This window comes from Myzus persicae, unplaced genomic scaffold, assembly GCF_001856785.1.
Source record: "Myzus persicae strain clone G006 unplaced genomic scaffold, MPER_G0061.0, whole genome shotgun sequence".
In the NCBI taxonomy this organism is placed as follows: Eukaryota; Metazoa; Arthropoda; class Insecta; order Hemiptera; family Aphididae; genus Myzus; species Myzus persicae.
This window is the reverse complement of record NW_019101707.1, coordinates 355,474-372,721: the sequence shown is the minus strand read 5'-3', so window position 1 is coordinate 372,721 and position 17,248 is coordinate 355,474. Positions and strand designations below refer to the sequence as shown.

General features: G+C 30.4%; 1 protein-coding gene across 1 annotated transcript in view; it reads left to right on the top strand.

Moving 5' to 3' along the window:
• The first annotated feature begins 14,824 nt into the window (after window positions 1-14,824).
• Window positions 14,825-17,248, top strand: part of LOC111030190 (acetylcholine receptor subunit beta-like 1) — a 72,246-nt gene continuing 69,822 nt past the window's right edge. The window contains exon 1 of the mRNA XM_022309582.1: window positions 14,825-15,684. Coding sequence (XP_022165274.1) covers window positions 15,624-15,684 — 61 coding nt within the window. The 5' untranslated portion in view covers window positions 14,825-15,623. The remainder of the gene's footprint in view (window positions 15,685-17,248) is intronic.

Sequence of the window (17,248 nt, the reverse complement as noted above, 5' to 3'; positions counted from 1 at the left end):
CGTAATTTGAAATTCACGAATTGTCCGTCATAATTTTCTATTACACACCAGTCACGCACTCGCAAGTACCATGGATACTTGACACGTCATTGTCGCCCAAACGCATGAATATTGCCATATTAAAATCCGTTTACCGATAACAGCGCTTTTGCGGATACCGCCTGCAAGCCGCCTATACTCCGATGTACCGAAATTACCTATACAACGCGCCGGCTATCAGATATAAATTTATATAGTATACACCCTAACCCAGTGAAAGGTGTAATACGTATACACCATTACACCCTCGCTCGTGTGACGTTTGACGAGTATATTATTGTATACCTGCAAAATTAATGTTATACAATAGTTTTATTTATTTTCCTGTCACTATCTAATATATTATCTAGTAATACCTTATTTTTATATTTAAAATTTGATGTTGTAGGTACATGTACATTTTTAATGAAAATATTAGGTCTTAAAATAATAATAAAACAAGAATAGGTACATGTTTAAGATTTTTGACGATCTAAAAACTATTTGATCAACATTTAACTTAACTTGTCTTGCCGCCAAACCCAACTGACGCATATTTTATATGGCTGTAATATTATATTTAAACATACTATTATTACGACTTTTATATTATGTATTGATACTTGTAACGTACTACCATACATTTTACATCGGAAAAACAGGCATTTTTTCTCGGTTGCTAAAAGAGGTGAACGCTAAGTCCCCTTTTACATTCCTATACGTAAATATTGAGAAAGGAACTGTAAGACTAACAAACCCTTTCCTTCCAAAAAACCATTAATAATGTTATAAATTATATTGTATGTTATCACATCATAAAATTATTTTATCAAGTCTAAGTTCAATAGAATTAAAATTATTATTTTCATGACTTTATGATCAATGATTATAATGGAATATAAAGATGTTTAATCTAAATTTTTGAATATGATTGCCTGTATCTAAATAGATATTTGCAGTGAAATATGTTAATTACCTATAAAAGTAATAATTTCTAGTCAATACATTTTTCTTCAAACCAATTTCGACATACCTAAAATGGATCCAATTATGGCTCTGCAAAAATATCGAACAGAAATCGTATTCAATTAAAAACATTTGGAATTAACGTTATGCCAAATAGACGTATGTGCAATATAATATAATATAGTTTTGATACTGTATCTGTATATTGTGTATTTGTGTTGACATTGTTGAGTTTCAATAAATCAAATCTTTTTTTGCCTCTTGAAGTGTTTTCAAGTTTGTTTGAGGTATATAACTCAAAAAATACACTAGGATTGATTTGTTTCCCCCCGAGATTCAAGTTATTCAGACTTGACTGCGTTATAATGCATAATTTCATAAACATTATTTAATTTATAATACTCAATATTATAATACAAGTGTATGAAGTGTATGTTTATAAACTTAAATGTATATCTACATTTGTATGTGTGCATATATTGCATGTATAACCTATAATAAAGAGAATGGAAAATATTGTATATAATATTATATAGAGGCAACTGATAAACGTTTAGAAGTTAATTTCCATTGTTACTCTATACATACAATATAATACATCCTCTGCTCGACGGAAAATATGCACAGAATCCGTACTCGTTTTACAACTAAAAGCCCTCTATTTACTATTCAAAACTTATAACCTTTTATTCTTAACGCCATTAAACTTAATGGCACGCCTTGTTAATGTCAGCGGGTCCATATCCACGTATTTTTTTTTTATACGGTTTTGATGCATTTTAATAGTTTTTTCCCTTTTCAATGTAAACGTACGTCGTACGTGCTTGTATTTTCTTTGAAAACAAATGTAAAATATTCATATTTATGATGTGTGTTATACATACATACGCATATGCTACATACAGGTGAATATAAATCGAAAACCCGTTAAACTGTTTTTCTGACTCGAGGGTGTTCCTATCTCATTTGGATGCAACCACAGCTTTTATAAAAAAAAATATTCGTGTATAATGCATACTACGTACCTATACAGGAACAATTAAGTTTAAATTTTGATAAATAAATAACATGCGTGCACTGTCCAAATCTCAGCAATCACGAGTGGCTATAATGCTATAATGTATTACATATATTATATATTTTAATATCTTAGTAATTACAAGTTGCATTAAATGCATCAGTATTTAATTATAAATTTTATATTACTATCTGATTCCATGCACTTCGTTGCCCTTTAAAAATACCAATTTTATATGATTCAAAATTTGTGTCCGCAAATTCATCATTTAATACCTGGTGCAGTGATGCCCTATACATTCGGTGAGAAATTCCCTTGGATTTATCCCATCTTAATCTCCATTAAATATTTTGTCACAGCCATATAAAATACAAGTTTAAAATTATATTTTAAATATATAACAACTTTTTTTCTCGCATTTTCAGCTTTGTATAGAGAAAACAATTTTTTAAATCGGTATCAAAATAAATAAATACCTATCCAATCAATAATTTCTTATTCATCTACACTAAATGTTGCAATTTCAACATAAACTAAAAAATATTATTATTTATATTATTAGAATAAAAAATTCTCAGATTTGAAATAACTTATCGAGATGCACTTATCGAGATGCACTTATCGAGATAAAATGGTCTATTTAGTATAGGTCCCTGGGATAGTTTAGTTTTCTGATGGTAAAAAATTTTTAAATCGATCAAGTAGTTCCGGAGTTGTGTCCCTTCTTTATAAATTACATATAGATAATCACCATTCAAAAATAACATACTATCCTACAACTTAGCTAAAAAAGTTTACAATTTAAATAATTATTAATAACAACAATGAAAAAAGATTTGCACGTTTTTTTAAATTACAGCAAAATAACTAAAACCACTAGAGGAAAAATCATTATTTTAGCTAATTTTATCATATCCTAAACTTTAAAGTTTAAACACTTGTAAACAAAAAAAATGTTACCAAGAAATAAAAATGTTATCAACATAAATTGAAAAAATAAGTTTAAATGTTTATTAGAACTTAAGAGCGGCCTGAAAGTTTTAAAAATAATATCATGTCTAGAAAATATATAATCATTTAAAAATTTGGTAGGATATTTAGTTTTTGATTATTATTATTCTTTTCTGAATAAGTTCCCTCCTCCCCCAATGAAAATAATTTTGAAACCAGTGTTCCCATTTCTCTGCAGTTTTTTGTCTCAATTATTAAAAAAGGTTTCTAAGATATTTTCTAATTTTTAAAAATAACAGTTAAAGTTGAAGACTGAAAGCAAAATTTTCTGTTCATAAACGTGATAACGTTCACACACACAACAAATCAAATCATTGTAAAACCAAAAGGCACATCAAGTCTTATTTTCTCTTAATTTCATTATTATTTTTATTAGTGTTTGTTGATATCGTTATTATATAAGGGAAAATATTATTATTATTTGTTATTATATATTATTTAAATAATTATTTACAGAACTTTCATTTAACTCAACCCATTATTGAACTACTAACTGCATTTCATACTTTTTGGTAAAATTATGAAAGTAAGGTTTTTTTTTAGTTTATTTGCGATCAATGTGGTGAGATATGTATCATTTAATGTACTTCCATTTTATTTTTTCAAATACATTTATTTCAGATCAATCTATATAGGGCATGGGTGCGTCATGTCAATACCACGCATCACCTGGACTTTATCAATGGCAAGGCTATTACATCATTCAGGATAGAAAACCTTCAGAAGGTTCGGCAACGATTTTATAGATTAATAGCTGAAATATAATATATATATCGGTGAGATTATAATATTATTTCTCATTTCGTTGTATAAATCATCGGGAAAAACGAAACTTACCGGGAAAACTTACCCTCTAGCAATTCTAAACGGAATATTTATTCGTATAAAACAATTTTTACTGTTACCTTGGCCTTGTCTCAAGATAATCACGGGCTGTCATGGGGTCTCCGCCTTAGTATAAAACTTTTCCCCCTAAACAATAGACTTCAACGGTCCCATTATCTTTTCAGTTTCGTTTTGATCAAAAACTCAATCTTCCAACCAATACATACATGCAGAATCTTTTATTAAAATTTCAAAATAATGTAAACGAACATTATATACAAGGTGAATTCATCAAGCATTTTTTACTTTAAGAATGAATTTATTCAAGTTCTGATTTTTGGAATTTTCAAATATACTCAAAGACCATATTTGTATATCCTTAAATATAATATAATATATGAATTGGATTAAGTATATTGTTATTAGAATACCTATATTATACTTACCTATAGAAAAAAACTGAAATAATTTATTTTACACTTGGAACCTTTTGTACATCGTATTACATACAAACAAACATTTAATTATTCAATTTGTTTAAATACACTATTAGAGATATCATATTGATTGATATTTATTACGTTTTTTATTTTATTAATCCCGCTAACATAATTAATAATATGCTATTGGTCTGATTCGTCTATTTATATTATATGAACAATAGACATCTCATCACATCTACATCTATAGCATATTATACCAAAATTATTATAATATCACCATACAATCACAAAGAGGTTATAAGGAAAACAGTGAGGTGTTAAGTGAAAGGTATAATTGGCAATGAGTATAAACCGTTTTAATGTTTCTTTCACAACAATAAACAGTTTAAATAAATGTTGTAGTTTTCACAGTGGAATATTTTTTTATATTGATTTAAGTTTTTAACGTATAATAAAGTATATCTGTATAATAGTATAGTATTATTTTTATATAACAGTGGTCCTCAAACTTTTGCATGTGGGCCGTTATGGTCTGTAAATAAGTTTTAACCAGCCCTCTGATAAATAATCTAAAAATATGTGTAATATCCCAAATCGTTATCATGGACTTCTCATTAAGTATTCAGTGTTTCATGTGTGAGGTATTATCACCTGTATCATAATTCATAGTTTAATATAGGTACATTTTACAACTAACAATTATACGAGGTAGTGAGGTACCTAATCGTTTATATAATTATGGCTCATGATAAGAGCTTTTAATTTTTAATCTTTATGTAGCCCTTGAATAAAAATATCCGAAGACCCCTCATCTTTACTCTGAAATATTTCTTGAAATATTCAAATGATGACGATTTCTAAATTATATTATATTGTAGATAGTTCTTATTTTTATTTCAAGATCAATGATATTTTCAGTTACATAAAACAAATATGATTCAAGTAATAATAAAAAAAAATTTATTTTAGTACAATATTATTTATATTATTTTTATTACGTAGCTACTTGAGAAATATCTTCATAAAAAAGTTACGTTATTTTTTAAAATTAATTTTAATCCCTATAAAGAAATATCGGATCTCGCTTAGACAACTATTCTGCGGTGACATAAAAGTTATATTATTACATGGGTACTTATAAATAATATTAATAATATTGATGAATAACTTACGTTATTTTGTTAATAAACAATGTATTTTGTATATCATACTCTACAAATTAATTTGTTTTAATTATTCTATAAAATATACTTTAGTGATTTTATTAGGTACTGACATACTTGATTACGTATATTTATAGCAACAATTCTGGTGTCCTATATTTATTTTTAAAATAAGGCTAATAATCAAAGAAAAAACTAAAATATAAGTGATATTTATTATTCACAAAGTTTTGGGTTTATATGCATATGTATATTGATAAAAATCGTATAAGATATATGTTATTCATTTATTATCGTATTAGGTATACATGCAGAGGCGCTGAAAGTGGGTTTTACCTATGACACATGTCACAGCGTAAATTGTGAGCACGATTAAGTGGTTTTATGGTGGGTTGTTTGGTGGGAGGGTGTATGGGGTGAATGTCGATCCTCGGTATTTTGTCATACAAGTTTCATACAACTAAGGTGCCTCTGTCTATACGCATGTATATATTAAGTACTAAAACAATAGGTACATGTATATTGTATAATAATTAATTTAACAGTTTATACATTTGCACATTTGGTGTGTTTAAATAATAATATGGGCATGTTTATAAAAGGTATACCAATACCATAGTGCTAAAGTACATATAGCACCTATGTAAATAAAGTTATATTTAATAGTTATGATTGTTAGATTAATATACTATGCATTTATTAGTTGTATCATATTATATCATATTATTTTCTTATAGGTATAATAATTTAAATTCATAAATAGTAAAAAAAAATATTTTTAAATCTAATATAAAACTTGTAACTGTTTTCGACATATCTTTTTTCATTATAACTTTGAAAGTAATGGTGATCCTGAACTACTGGATCTTGGTTGATAGAGTAAATTACAAAGGAAGATTTTTATAGTTGAATATAATATCTATAATATCTATAATATACTACTTACTCTTGGTTACTTTAGAAATTCGATATTAATATTTTTTTTTAACATTATTACATCTCTCATGGTCATAACTATAGGGGTAGGATTTATATGTAAATATATATTTTTACTAAAACAGGATAAATTAATTATTATAAATGATAAATTTGTTTCACATGATTTGTAACAAAATAAGCCATATTTTATTTTACATGTTTTACATAATTTGTAAAATGTCTGTTTTTTTACATGTTTCATACATTTTGACAAAAATTCTAATATGTAAAATAACTTGTCAATTTACACCATCAAAATTGGTGGTTTAGGTGTATTATACATAAATAATTCGATAATAGTATTCGTAAAAATTGTAAGTGTATATAGGTATAGAATCGAATTTTAATTTAACACGTTAACATATTTTTTATTTTTTTTTTATTACATATTTTGTCCATTTTAATTACATATATATGTACATGTTTTGATTCTTATTACATATAAATCCCTACCCTAGTCATAACTAAGTGATAATATATAGCATGTTGAACCTTATAGACTTACACAAATTATTTGAAGAGTCCTTGGAAAATATTAAATTATCGCTTCAAAATATCTATATGATAGTTACCATAAGTAACTTACCGGCTACCAACTTACTTATTCCACGTACAAATCAACTTTCTTTTATTTTAAATTTTGAAATAAAATATTTAGTGAGTTATACGTATAGTTACTCATATTAAGCTAATAGTATAAATAGTATACCTATTCAATTAGAAGTCCAAATTATATCTTTTCATAAAAGCATAATACCCATGTAACTTATACGAATACGGAATAAGTAACAACTATTGATTATGGTGATTAATTATTTGCTGATATCGTTGCTTTGAGTTATTATTTTCTTAACATTATAAACTTACTTTCGAACGAACGATTTCAATCACCGCTCCTTTAAATAATAATTTGTATAATGCCTATTCTATTGTGTTCACGCAGCTTTGACGTACAAAAATAATTTATTTATGTTACTTATTAACTTTTGAGTTTTGACTATATAGAAATTTTATTGTTTTACCCTTGTTATTAAAATTTATTGAAACGTGTCAATAACCACTACAATATGGGTAATCGTTTTACAGCTTCTAGTACAATTATTAAAATTCCTATTATAAATTGTATGAACCTATATAAACTATATTATGCAAATATAACTATATAACTCACAACTCAATTATTAATTTTAATTATTATTTACTATATGAACTGCTTCACGTATACATATAGTAGAATTGCATTGTTGTTTGAAATTTTTTATTTACAATTTCTGTTTTGATGTTTATTTTCTATACCAATCTGCTTTTAAAAAATATATAACATTTCTATAAATTTGTATGTGTGTATATTTAAAAAAAAGATTAGTTGAAGTTTTTAAAATTCACATTTCTACTTTTCTTACATACACGACATATACTATAGGTACATATATGTATAATATATAATTATGTTATAATTCACAACTATAAGTAGGTAAAACACAATCCTGTGACTACTTACAAGCAAGTTAATATATTACTTTTGTATTTTATTTCAAGACAAGCACGTACTGCCTCAACGGGATACCAAGATTTCTCCCAGTGGACACTACAAACTGCACGAGCCCCTTAAATTATGTAGGTTTCTTTTAAACAGACATACATAATATTTTCGTTGTCTTGGAAAAAAATGAAAATAATTTATTCAATAAAACAAAAATATTTATCTTTTATCCATCTATGTATATATGTATATATATATACACATTATATCCAAGTACGTTTGTATAGAGCTTACAAACTTTGAAATAACTGAATCTATAGGCTCCACATTTTGTATATATTCCTTGTAACTCAAGGATCGTTCATAGCTTCTTTATTCAACTCCTCTAGGTTGCCATAGAGTCGCCCACACGTGAATTTCGTTTAGGCTCACGAAAGTCGAATAGTTTTCGATTTATATACACGGTGACCATTGGTTTTAAAAATAAAAAAGACTTTTTATAATCTATATAATATGTATAATATTATTGCAAATAAATGTAGGTATGTGTGTAGCAATTACAGAGTTAGAGTTAGAGTTATTACTCCAGAATTACTCTACCGATTTTGACGAAAATTCCAATTTCTTCTTAGAAACATCTAGAAAATGTAGAGACTAGTTTGAACTAGGTTCAAAAATATACCAAGTGTATTAATATCAAATCCACAACAGGGGGGATAGTCCATCTCGGGTGAATTAGTTCACAAAGCAAGGTACTCCCACACCCATTTGCCCGTGAAATGAGGAACACTAATACCGAGTAAACCTATATTATAGCGCCATGTTTTATATTTGTTTATTTTTTCACGGGTGAAGTTGGGTTATATTATAGTAGATAGTAAAAGTAAAAATCTAAACAGATAAAACTTATTTTACATCTTCAAAATTTAACTGACACAGAAAAATTGTGTATTTATTGTATTAATGTATATTGTATATACTACACTAATTGTAAAACTACTTATTTTTAATATAAATACCCGTATCTGAATTTTAGAATAGTTTTCATGTATTTATTTACGTACTGCGGTATATACATAAGCTAAGGGAAACCGTCAAACTATAATAATTGTCTTAGTCTTTAGACTGATATTTATTTAAATATTTGTATACCCAAGTGCAACAAACAATTTAAGAATGCATTAATTTTTTTTGTAATGAAGTATTTATTTCTATATACTATATAGGTAAATCAGTATTAAGATGATTTTGCTAACTACAATTTTTTTATATTATTTCTGATTTTTAATTACTTATTATTTTTGGTTATATGATATTTTGATTATTTTATGTTTTAGATTTTTATTTTGAAACCTTAACAATTTTGTATAAAGTCATAGGAGTTCAAAAAAATAAAAGATAGTTAGCTTATTAAAATAAATGCATTTTGAAGTCCTTGCGAAAAATTGTGAGTTGGATTAAGTATATTGCTATTAGAATAACTATACATATTATACGTACCTATAGAAAAGAAATCATTTATTTTACACTTGGAACTTTTGGATATCATAGTCTGCATTATTTTTAAGCCTCAAAACGTTAGAGTTCATATATTTTATTCCTAATATCTATTATTCAATATAATATATATTATATACAATATATATATATACATAAATATTTTATATTAATTTATAATTTATATTAAATTAAATAATATATATTTGAAATAAAATGTATGAAATCTAATGTTTCGAGGCTTAAAAATAATGAAGACTTATTTTTTATTCATCTTGAAATACGTTGAAGAAACCAAGAAGACTACGCATCTAAGCATCTTGATATCATTGATATCATATAGATAATTAAGAGAACTATTTTTTATAATGTATACCTTAAATAACTATTTATATAAATAGGTACAGTTTATTTACTAGTTTAAAATGGTTTAATGTAGGTAATATATTATGTACATGGTATACTATTTATATAATATTATTATATATACACGTATCTTACTGAAGAGAGAATATTCAGTGCTTTTAAAGTTCTAGACGCGTAGGCGGGCCAACATTTGACCACCAAAAGTGGGTGGAGGTTACGACTGTTTTAACTATAAATAATGACCAACAATAAGATGAAATTCTCCACTTGGCAAAACTTTCTAGTGGACGTTCGTAAAAATAATGATCTTTATAAATATATTTATATATTTATACACCTACATACATGCATAACGTATAATACAGGATATGTATATTCCAAATGTGGACCACTTTTACGTTTCTGTACCATACATTATAATATAGTACCTACTATACTGGGTTAATAACGATTTATGGTCAAAATTAAACCTCAAGATTTTGAATACATAAGTATTAAGTACTATGCATGGCATGAGAACCTTTACATAAATTGTGAACTCAATAATGTCAGAAATATTCAGTAATTTTTTCATCAACACTGTTCGATATTTTTAAAATATAGGTTGCTAGTGACTATTATAAAGAATTATTTTGTGTGACACTGGCATAATAATATAATCATTAGGAACCTATTTTAATTTGTACTACTTTTATCAAACGTAACAATATTAATATCGTTTTTAAATAATAACTATACTTGTAGTTCTTATTTAAGCAGTGTTGTGAAATATACTTTGTAAAAGTATATATATGACTTATCATTGAATAGTTAAAAAAATAGTATTACAAATAATACTCAAATGTCTTTTTAAGAAAAATATTTGACTATTACCTAGGTACTTATTTACCATCGAAAATATTCTATTCTAATCTGGCAAGATGTTACTCTATGGTTAATTCACCGATGGCACAAAAACACATTTTTGTGTACGTAATGTAATTTGTAAGTAAGTAACATCGTAATATTGAAGACGTAATGGGCAAGTATATCCGATGCTACAATCCCTTATATCATGAAGCATTTATATTTTATAAATTATTTTCAATATCTCTGAATTGGTAGACCAATACACAATTATTTGAACATTTCGATTCTGTTTTAAATTATCTTATTAGTAAACAGTATTATCTGTCAAGTCCAATTTGAGTTCCAATTATTTACTGAGCTAAAAATTATATATTATAAAACATTAGCTTTGAAATTGCTTTTATACTGACGATTTCAATGTGTGCCATTCAAAGGTGTACTCTTCATCATCGTTAATAGTAACTATGGTAATTAGTATGACAAAAGTACTAACTATAATTGCATTTCGTTTATTTGTGTATAAAATCAATCATTTTTATTTAATTTACAACTTAACTTGTGTTGAGAAACAGGATTTTTAATTGCATGTTTATTTAATGTTTTTTATATATTATTTAAATGCTGAAAATGATGGAAAAAATTATTTGAAAAATTGTACTCTACATATTTACATTCATGCAATTAAAATTAATAATATAATGTAATTAACATATAGATACACCGTAGAACATGCATAATATGAGTTGATAAAATAATAGAATAAAGATTTACTACATTTTTTCTTTTTTAAATAAACATTATAACGTTATAGTTGAATAAAATATTTTGTAAGTTATGAATATTATTAATGTTATATTTATTGTTGAGTTAAATAATACCTACTTAATTAACACATAATTATGGATGTTATTTAGTATATTGCATTAACAATTTTAAGTTATCTCATTTTGTCCGATTATTTGTGTTAGTGTTACAATATATACCTATACTCTATCAAATATTATTTGTTTTATCAAAAATAACTTTTTTTTTTATCAAAGATCCTTATGTTTATGAAAAAATAACTTGAGTATGTTCATACACGTTTGTATTTTGTTATACTTTGCTTAAACGTTTAAACAAATAAATGCATATCGTAAACTTTATGTTAGCGAATAATTGCATCTCAAATTGTTTTTTAAAGTTTTTTTTGGAAATGAAAAATTAATTAATATTTGTCCGGTTTCTCAAGTCCCGGAAAAATATATTCACGATTAAAAATAATTTTTGTTTTTTTCCCAATCACCATGTTCTAAAGTATTATATAATATTATGATGTGTATTTTCACTAATTTTTAAATAATAATAAAAATTATACATGTATTTTATAGTTTATGTTGAGGTTTGGTTATTACTTGTTAAATGATAGTATTTTATAATTTATAATCATTGTGATTGACAAATTTTGAAGTCTGAAATTCTGAATCTTCTAAGTAGATAGATACTGCAAGTTGTAACTAAATTAGTACAATAACCCATTGTTAAGTTAAATGTATTACTTTAGTAGTTCAGTGGGTAAGCGTAAGTTATATTATTATTGTATCACAATAAACAATTATTGGAAATTACCAGCCTACTTATAACTATTATATTAGTGTGTTAAAATATATTTTCTACTATGAAAATTTTTTAATGAATTTGATTGTTTCTATCGATAGGCTTCAGTGATTACTGATTAGTGGTAACTGATTGCTAACGTATAAATGTATAATTATATAATATACTAATATGATTTTATAAATCATTTAATAGCTGAATAAATACTTTTGCTCTTCAAATATAGAAGAATAAATAAATATAAATTTGAAACATACAAGTGTTTTATTAATATTCACATTCAGTCTGTTGATTTTGTGCTTTCAATTGACTGGAATTTCAAGTAGATACCTATACCTATAGTAGGTAATTAAAAGTTTAAATCATATTGAAGTACTTCCAGTACTTTGTCTGTGTGTATATAAATAAATACATTTATTATGAATTAAATATTATTTACAGTTGATATTATTATCGAAGGGTCCTTATATTGTACATATTATGCAGTACCTACCTACTTGTTTTAGCTCCATCATAAATATATTATGAACAAAAATGTTGATGCATTTTATTGAACTTAGTTGAATTTTGTCGGAACAAATGTTCGCGTTGTTATTTTTACGATTAGTATTTGTATTATTATTTATGTAGGTATTATATGTTATTGTTTATAAATGCTGCAGATTCTGTTTAAAACGATTTTACTTCTAACCACATTTCAGCAATTCTTTTTAAAAAGCCATTGTTCACAAGTTGCGTAGACAGGGTAAGAGTGAACATTTTTTTTGTCATTAAGATTGCTACCAAAAGGTCTATTGTTTTTTTTTTTAATCAGTTGATTGTAGTACTTATATCATATATAACATCTCATCGTATTCTGCATGGCGCGCCAGCACTGTAAATGTACGTGTACACTATATAGTTCCTACTACACAACTCCGGCAACAATGATTTTAACTTTTTTGTTTTCGATTTTCTCCGGCGAAACACTCTGTATTCAAAGGCTATTTACGGTTTATCTAGCACAACATTCCATAAGGAGCGAAACAAAAATCATATCGGAGAGGGGAGAAAGTGCAGGATGAAAGCGAGCCGCTTACCGCCAACCGATATAGTATCACATATTATTACTATTATTATTATTATTATATGCCTCATATTACCTACTGTCGTACAATATAACTATTATAACATATCGCTTATGATATTGTATACCAGAGTACAGGTATATGGTACCCACCGATGCTATATATTGAAAATTGAAATACGATACAACGTGCGACAAGGTAACGTTTCTGCACACGTCGGGACCGTCAATCCGTCAACGGCATATTATACCTATTATAGAGCAAATATCAATAGACGGACGGAAACAATAATGGTGTGCGGCGCTCGCCAACACGTAACACAACAATGGCACGCGCACGTTGTAATTCGAATTATGATACCATGCGCGAAGCGCGGACTGCATAATGCGACCGATTATATCACCGAGGTAAACGGGATGCAGTTGTGCATACCGTCGCTTTTATTCGTCGTGAAGTGGATCCGTCGCCGCCGCCGCCGACGACGACGACGACGACGAGCACTGCAGAGTGTGTACGCGCTGAGACACGCTGTATGACGCGCTATATATTGTATAAGCTCGCACGCGCCGCTTTTGTCGTCGCGCCATCGACACCGCATAAGTCGCGCGGTACGCGATGTGGGTGCGCGCACGGCCGCGGCGTATCGCGGTACACGATTCTCGACGATGGGTCGGTCTGCGGCGGACGGGCGGTGAAGCCTGCGAGGCAGAGAGGGAAGAAGAGGGCTCGCGCGCTCGCGCAAAGTGGACTGGTCTGGTTGGGACGACGCGAGCGTGCGCGTGTGTGTGGGTATTCGAAGCATGGGTGGTGGCGAGGATACGCGCGCGTATTTATATATACATATACACGCACACACATATATATATATTTATATGGGTGGGTTCGTCGATCCATTCATACGGCGGCGTTACATCAAAACGACCGCAAACACGGCGTGTTCATTCCCGGAGCGAAGGACAAAAATGTTGATTCGATTAACCAGCCCCGTTACTCGCGTCCACGGGCGGGGGTGGCGTACGAACGGTCCGCGGCGCTGCACCCGTTCGACGACGCCCCAAAAAGCTGTGTTGCGGCGGCGGCGGCGGAGGAGGCGACCGGCGACGCGCACACTGCCGGGACCCGGTGGTGGTGAGCTCCCGTTGCCGAGATGGGGATGGCGTATAGGGCGCTGCTGCGTACGTCCGAACGTAACGCGCGCGCGACGACGACGACGGTGGTGGTGGCGGCGGTGGTGGCGGCGGCGGCGTCAACGGTCGATACCGGGGCCGCCGCCCGTTTCGCATGCCCCGAGCGCCGCGCCCCACACACAAACACTGTCGGTCACCCGCTCGCGCGTATTATATATATGCGTACCGGTAACCGGCGTGCAGCGCGCTATCGTTTCGCGCTATACTACGCACCCACACACGCACGCACCCACACGACACACACACACACACACACACACACACACACACACAGTGCCGCGCTCGCGCACAACGTAAGCGGTAATACACACACCCAACACACACACGCGAACAAAAACACACACACACATACACAAGCGCGCGCACACGTTGAGGGTCCGTAGTACACGCAGCAGCAGTATTGTGTGTGGTGTGCGCGACGTTCGTTTTCTGCAGAAACACTGTACGAATTTTTTTAGTTTTCGTTTTCCACGTTCGGTATTTGTTTTGGGTTTTTTTTTTTTTGAACCGTCGCTGTGGTCTTCGCCGTCTTCGTTGGTGTTATCCCTACGATTTTTACCACCGCCGTAGTTGTCTTCGAAATTGGTTTTTCAAGGTCTAACGTCGGCCGGTGGTGCAGGTGGTCTCCCCCGTCATGCCCGCGATCCGCGTCACCGTCGTCGGAATCGGTGCACGACGACCGCCGCCGTCGCCGGACCGCCGTCCGGACCACGGCCGCTTCTGATCCGCGCGTTTCGTAGTCGTCCCGAGATGACGGCAACGGCCACGTCTCCTGCTGTTGCTGCCGGTGCTGCGGTGATCGCCACTACCATCATCACCACCGCCATCACCGCCACTATCACGTCGAGTGGACGTGACGCGTCGCGGCGGTAAGAAGAGCGCGAGCGGTCTTTTCCGGCCTACACTTGTCCACCCCTCACCACCCCTAACCAACCGCTGGTAACCGTGTTCTTTCACGGCGACGGTGCTGGCGGCGGCAGCGGGCGCGACGTATTGTTTTGGACGATATGAAGTGCTGCGTTACGTGGGACGCGTGAACGAAAATGCAACGTGACAAGGCCATAAAAGTCTTTTTCACTACAGCTATTAAAGTTACTGCGAGGACGACGGAGAGGATTGCGACCACCGTACAAGTGCCAAAGGCCGCAGTAAAAACATGAACACTTCCGTTGGACTACTGATGGCCGTGTTCTTCGTCTGTTCACAGTTCATCCGAGGTACACAAAATTCCACTTTATAGGGTGGGCAGTGGGTGGGGGGGTCGTTGAATACCAAGGTGTATGATACTGGTAGGAGTAAAAGTGGTAGTACCAGTGTACCACAAGCATTAGTATCGTTATTATTAGTAGTGCAAGTAGCGGTAGTAATTATAGTAGTATCGTAGTAATAGCACCTAGAAATAGTAGAAATTGTAGTTGTTCAGGGAATTATAGCGATAGCGTAGTATCGGTAGTAGTAGTTTATAATCGACAATAGGTAGTGATTTGTTAATGACATAACTAACGTTTTAGTAGTATCAACGTGGTTTTATTTATGGAACAGAAGCAAAAGGAGAGTTTGAAGAGGGGGGGGGGTAGAAACTTAACCCTCACTCGGTATTTACGTTATCAGCGGAATTGAAGTACAAATACCTATGATCGTGTAAAATCTCACAATTATAACATTTAAACGTATTCCATTTGCGAAATCCCATTTATCATAAGCTTTAACTTGCGACGACGGCATCGAAACGGTTAAATCAAATTACTAAATAGGGTGTAACTCATATTCACTACCACTACGAAACTCCGGAAATCTTGACGTCTAGAGAATATTCCGGTACGCGGTAGGTATAAACACCAATTATTCAATTCAACATAAATTCAATTTCCGTCTTTAATATTGAATAGATAAACGTAATAAAAAGATGTAATAGGTACTAATGTTTTTCAGCTGAATATTATGTAATGATAATATTTAATAAATATTCAGATAATCAGATACTACTGCTGGAAATCAATATAAAATACTAACCGGTAAATATCTATGAAACACTCGTGTTCGTGTTAATAAATTATGAGCAACGTTTTAAACAACTGTGTATAAATAGTTATGTGTTTATTGTGTTTTATACTTGAATGGTTATTTCTAAACGTGTTCAAATATAGACAGTAACAAACCGATCAAATGTTTAAATTTTGTATTATAAGAAATCAATCTTATATATATTCCAAATACAAATCTGAAACCTAAAAAGAAAAACTTTATACTCGTTTAAGAAAACTATAGTAAATTTTATTACGAAACCGTATGAGCATTATAGTCGTAGATATAATATATAATATTAGATATGTACAACGATTGGGGCAATATGTTCAGTAGTGTAAAGAGAATTTTTAAAGGACCATTTTGTATGAAAACCAATTCATAGATAAAATTACATTACTTGTAGGTATTCACCATAATAATAAAAGAGGATAGAATTTCCACACCCTGGAACCTCTATACTTTTGTTACAGAAGTGTATTATTTAAAATTGGTTTACTTATTTTGAATGAAACATGTTACACAAAATGAATACATTTATTTTCATTAAAAAATGTCTTATTTTATAAAATAGAAAAATTTTAAATTCTCTATCTTGTATGAATTTGCTAATTTTATTCTTATAAAGGCTTAATCATTTTTATTTCAATTAATTTTGTTTTGTTTCTAAATTTACATAAATTATATAAATTCTGAAAAATATCTGTTTATTAACTGTTCTTTTATTATGGAATATTCATAATAGAAATACTATTT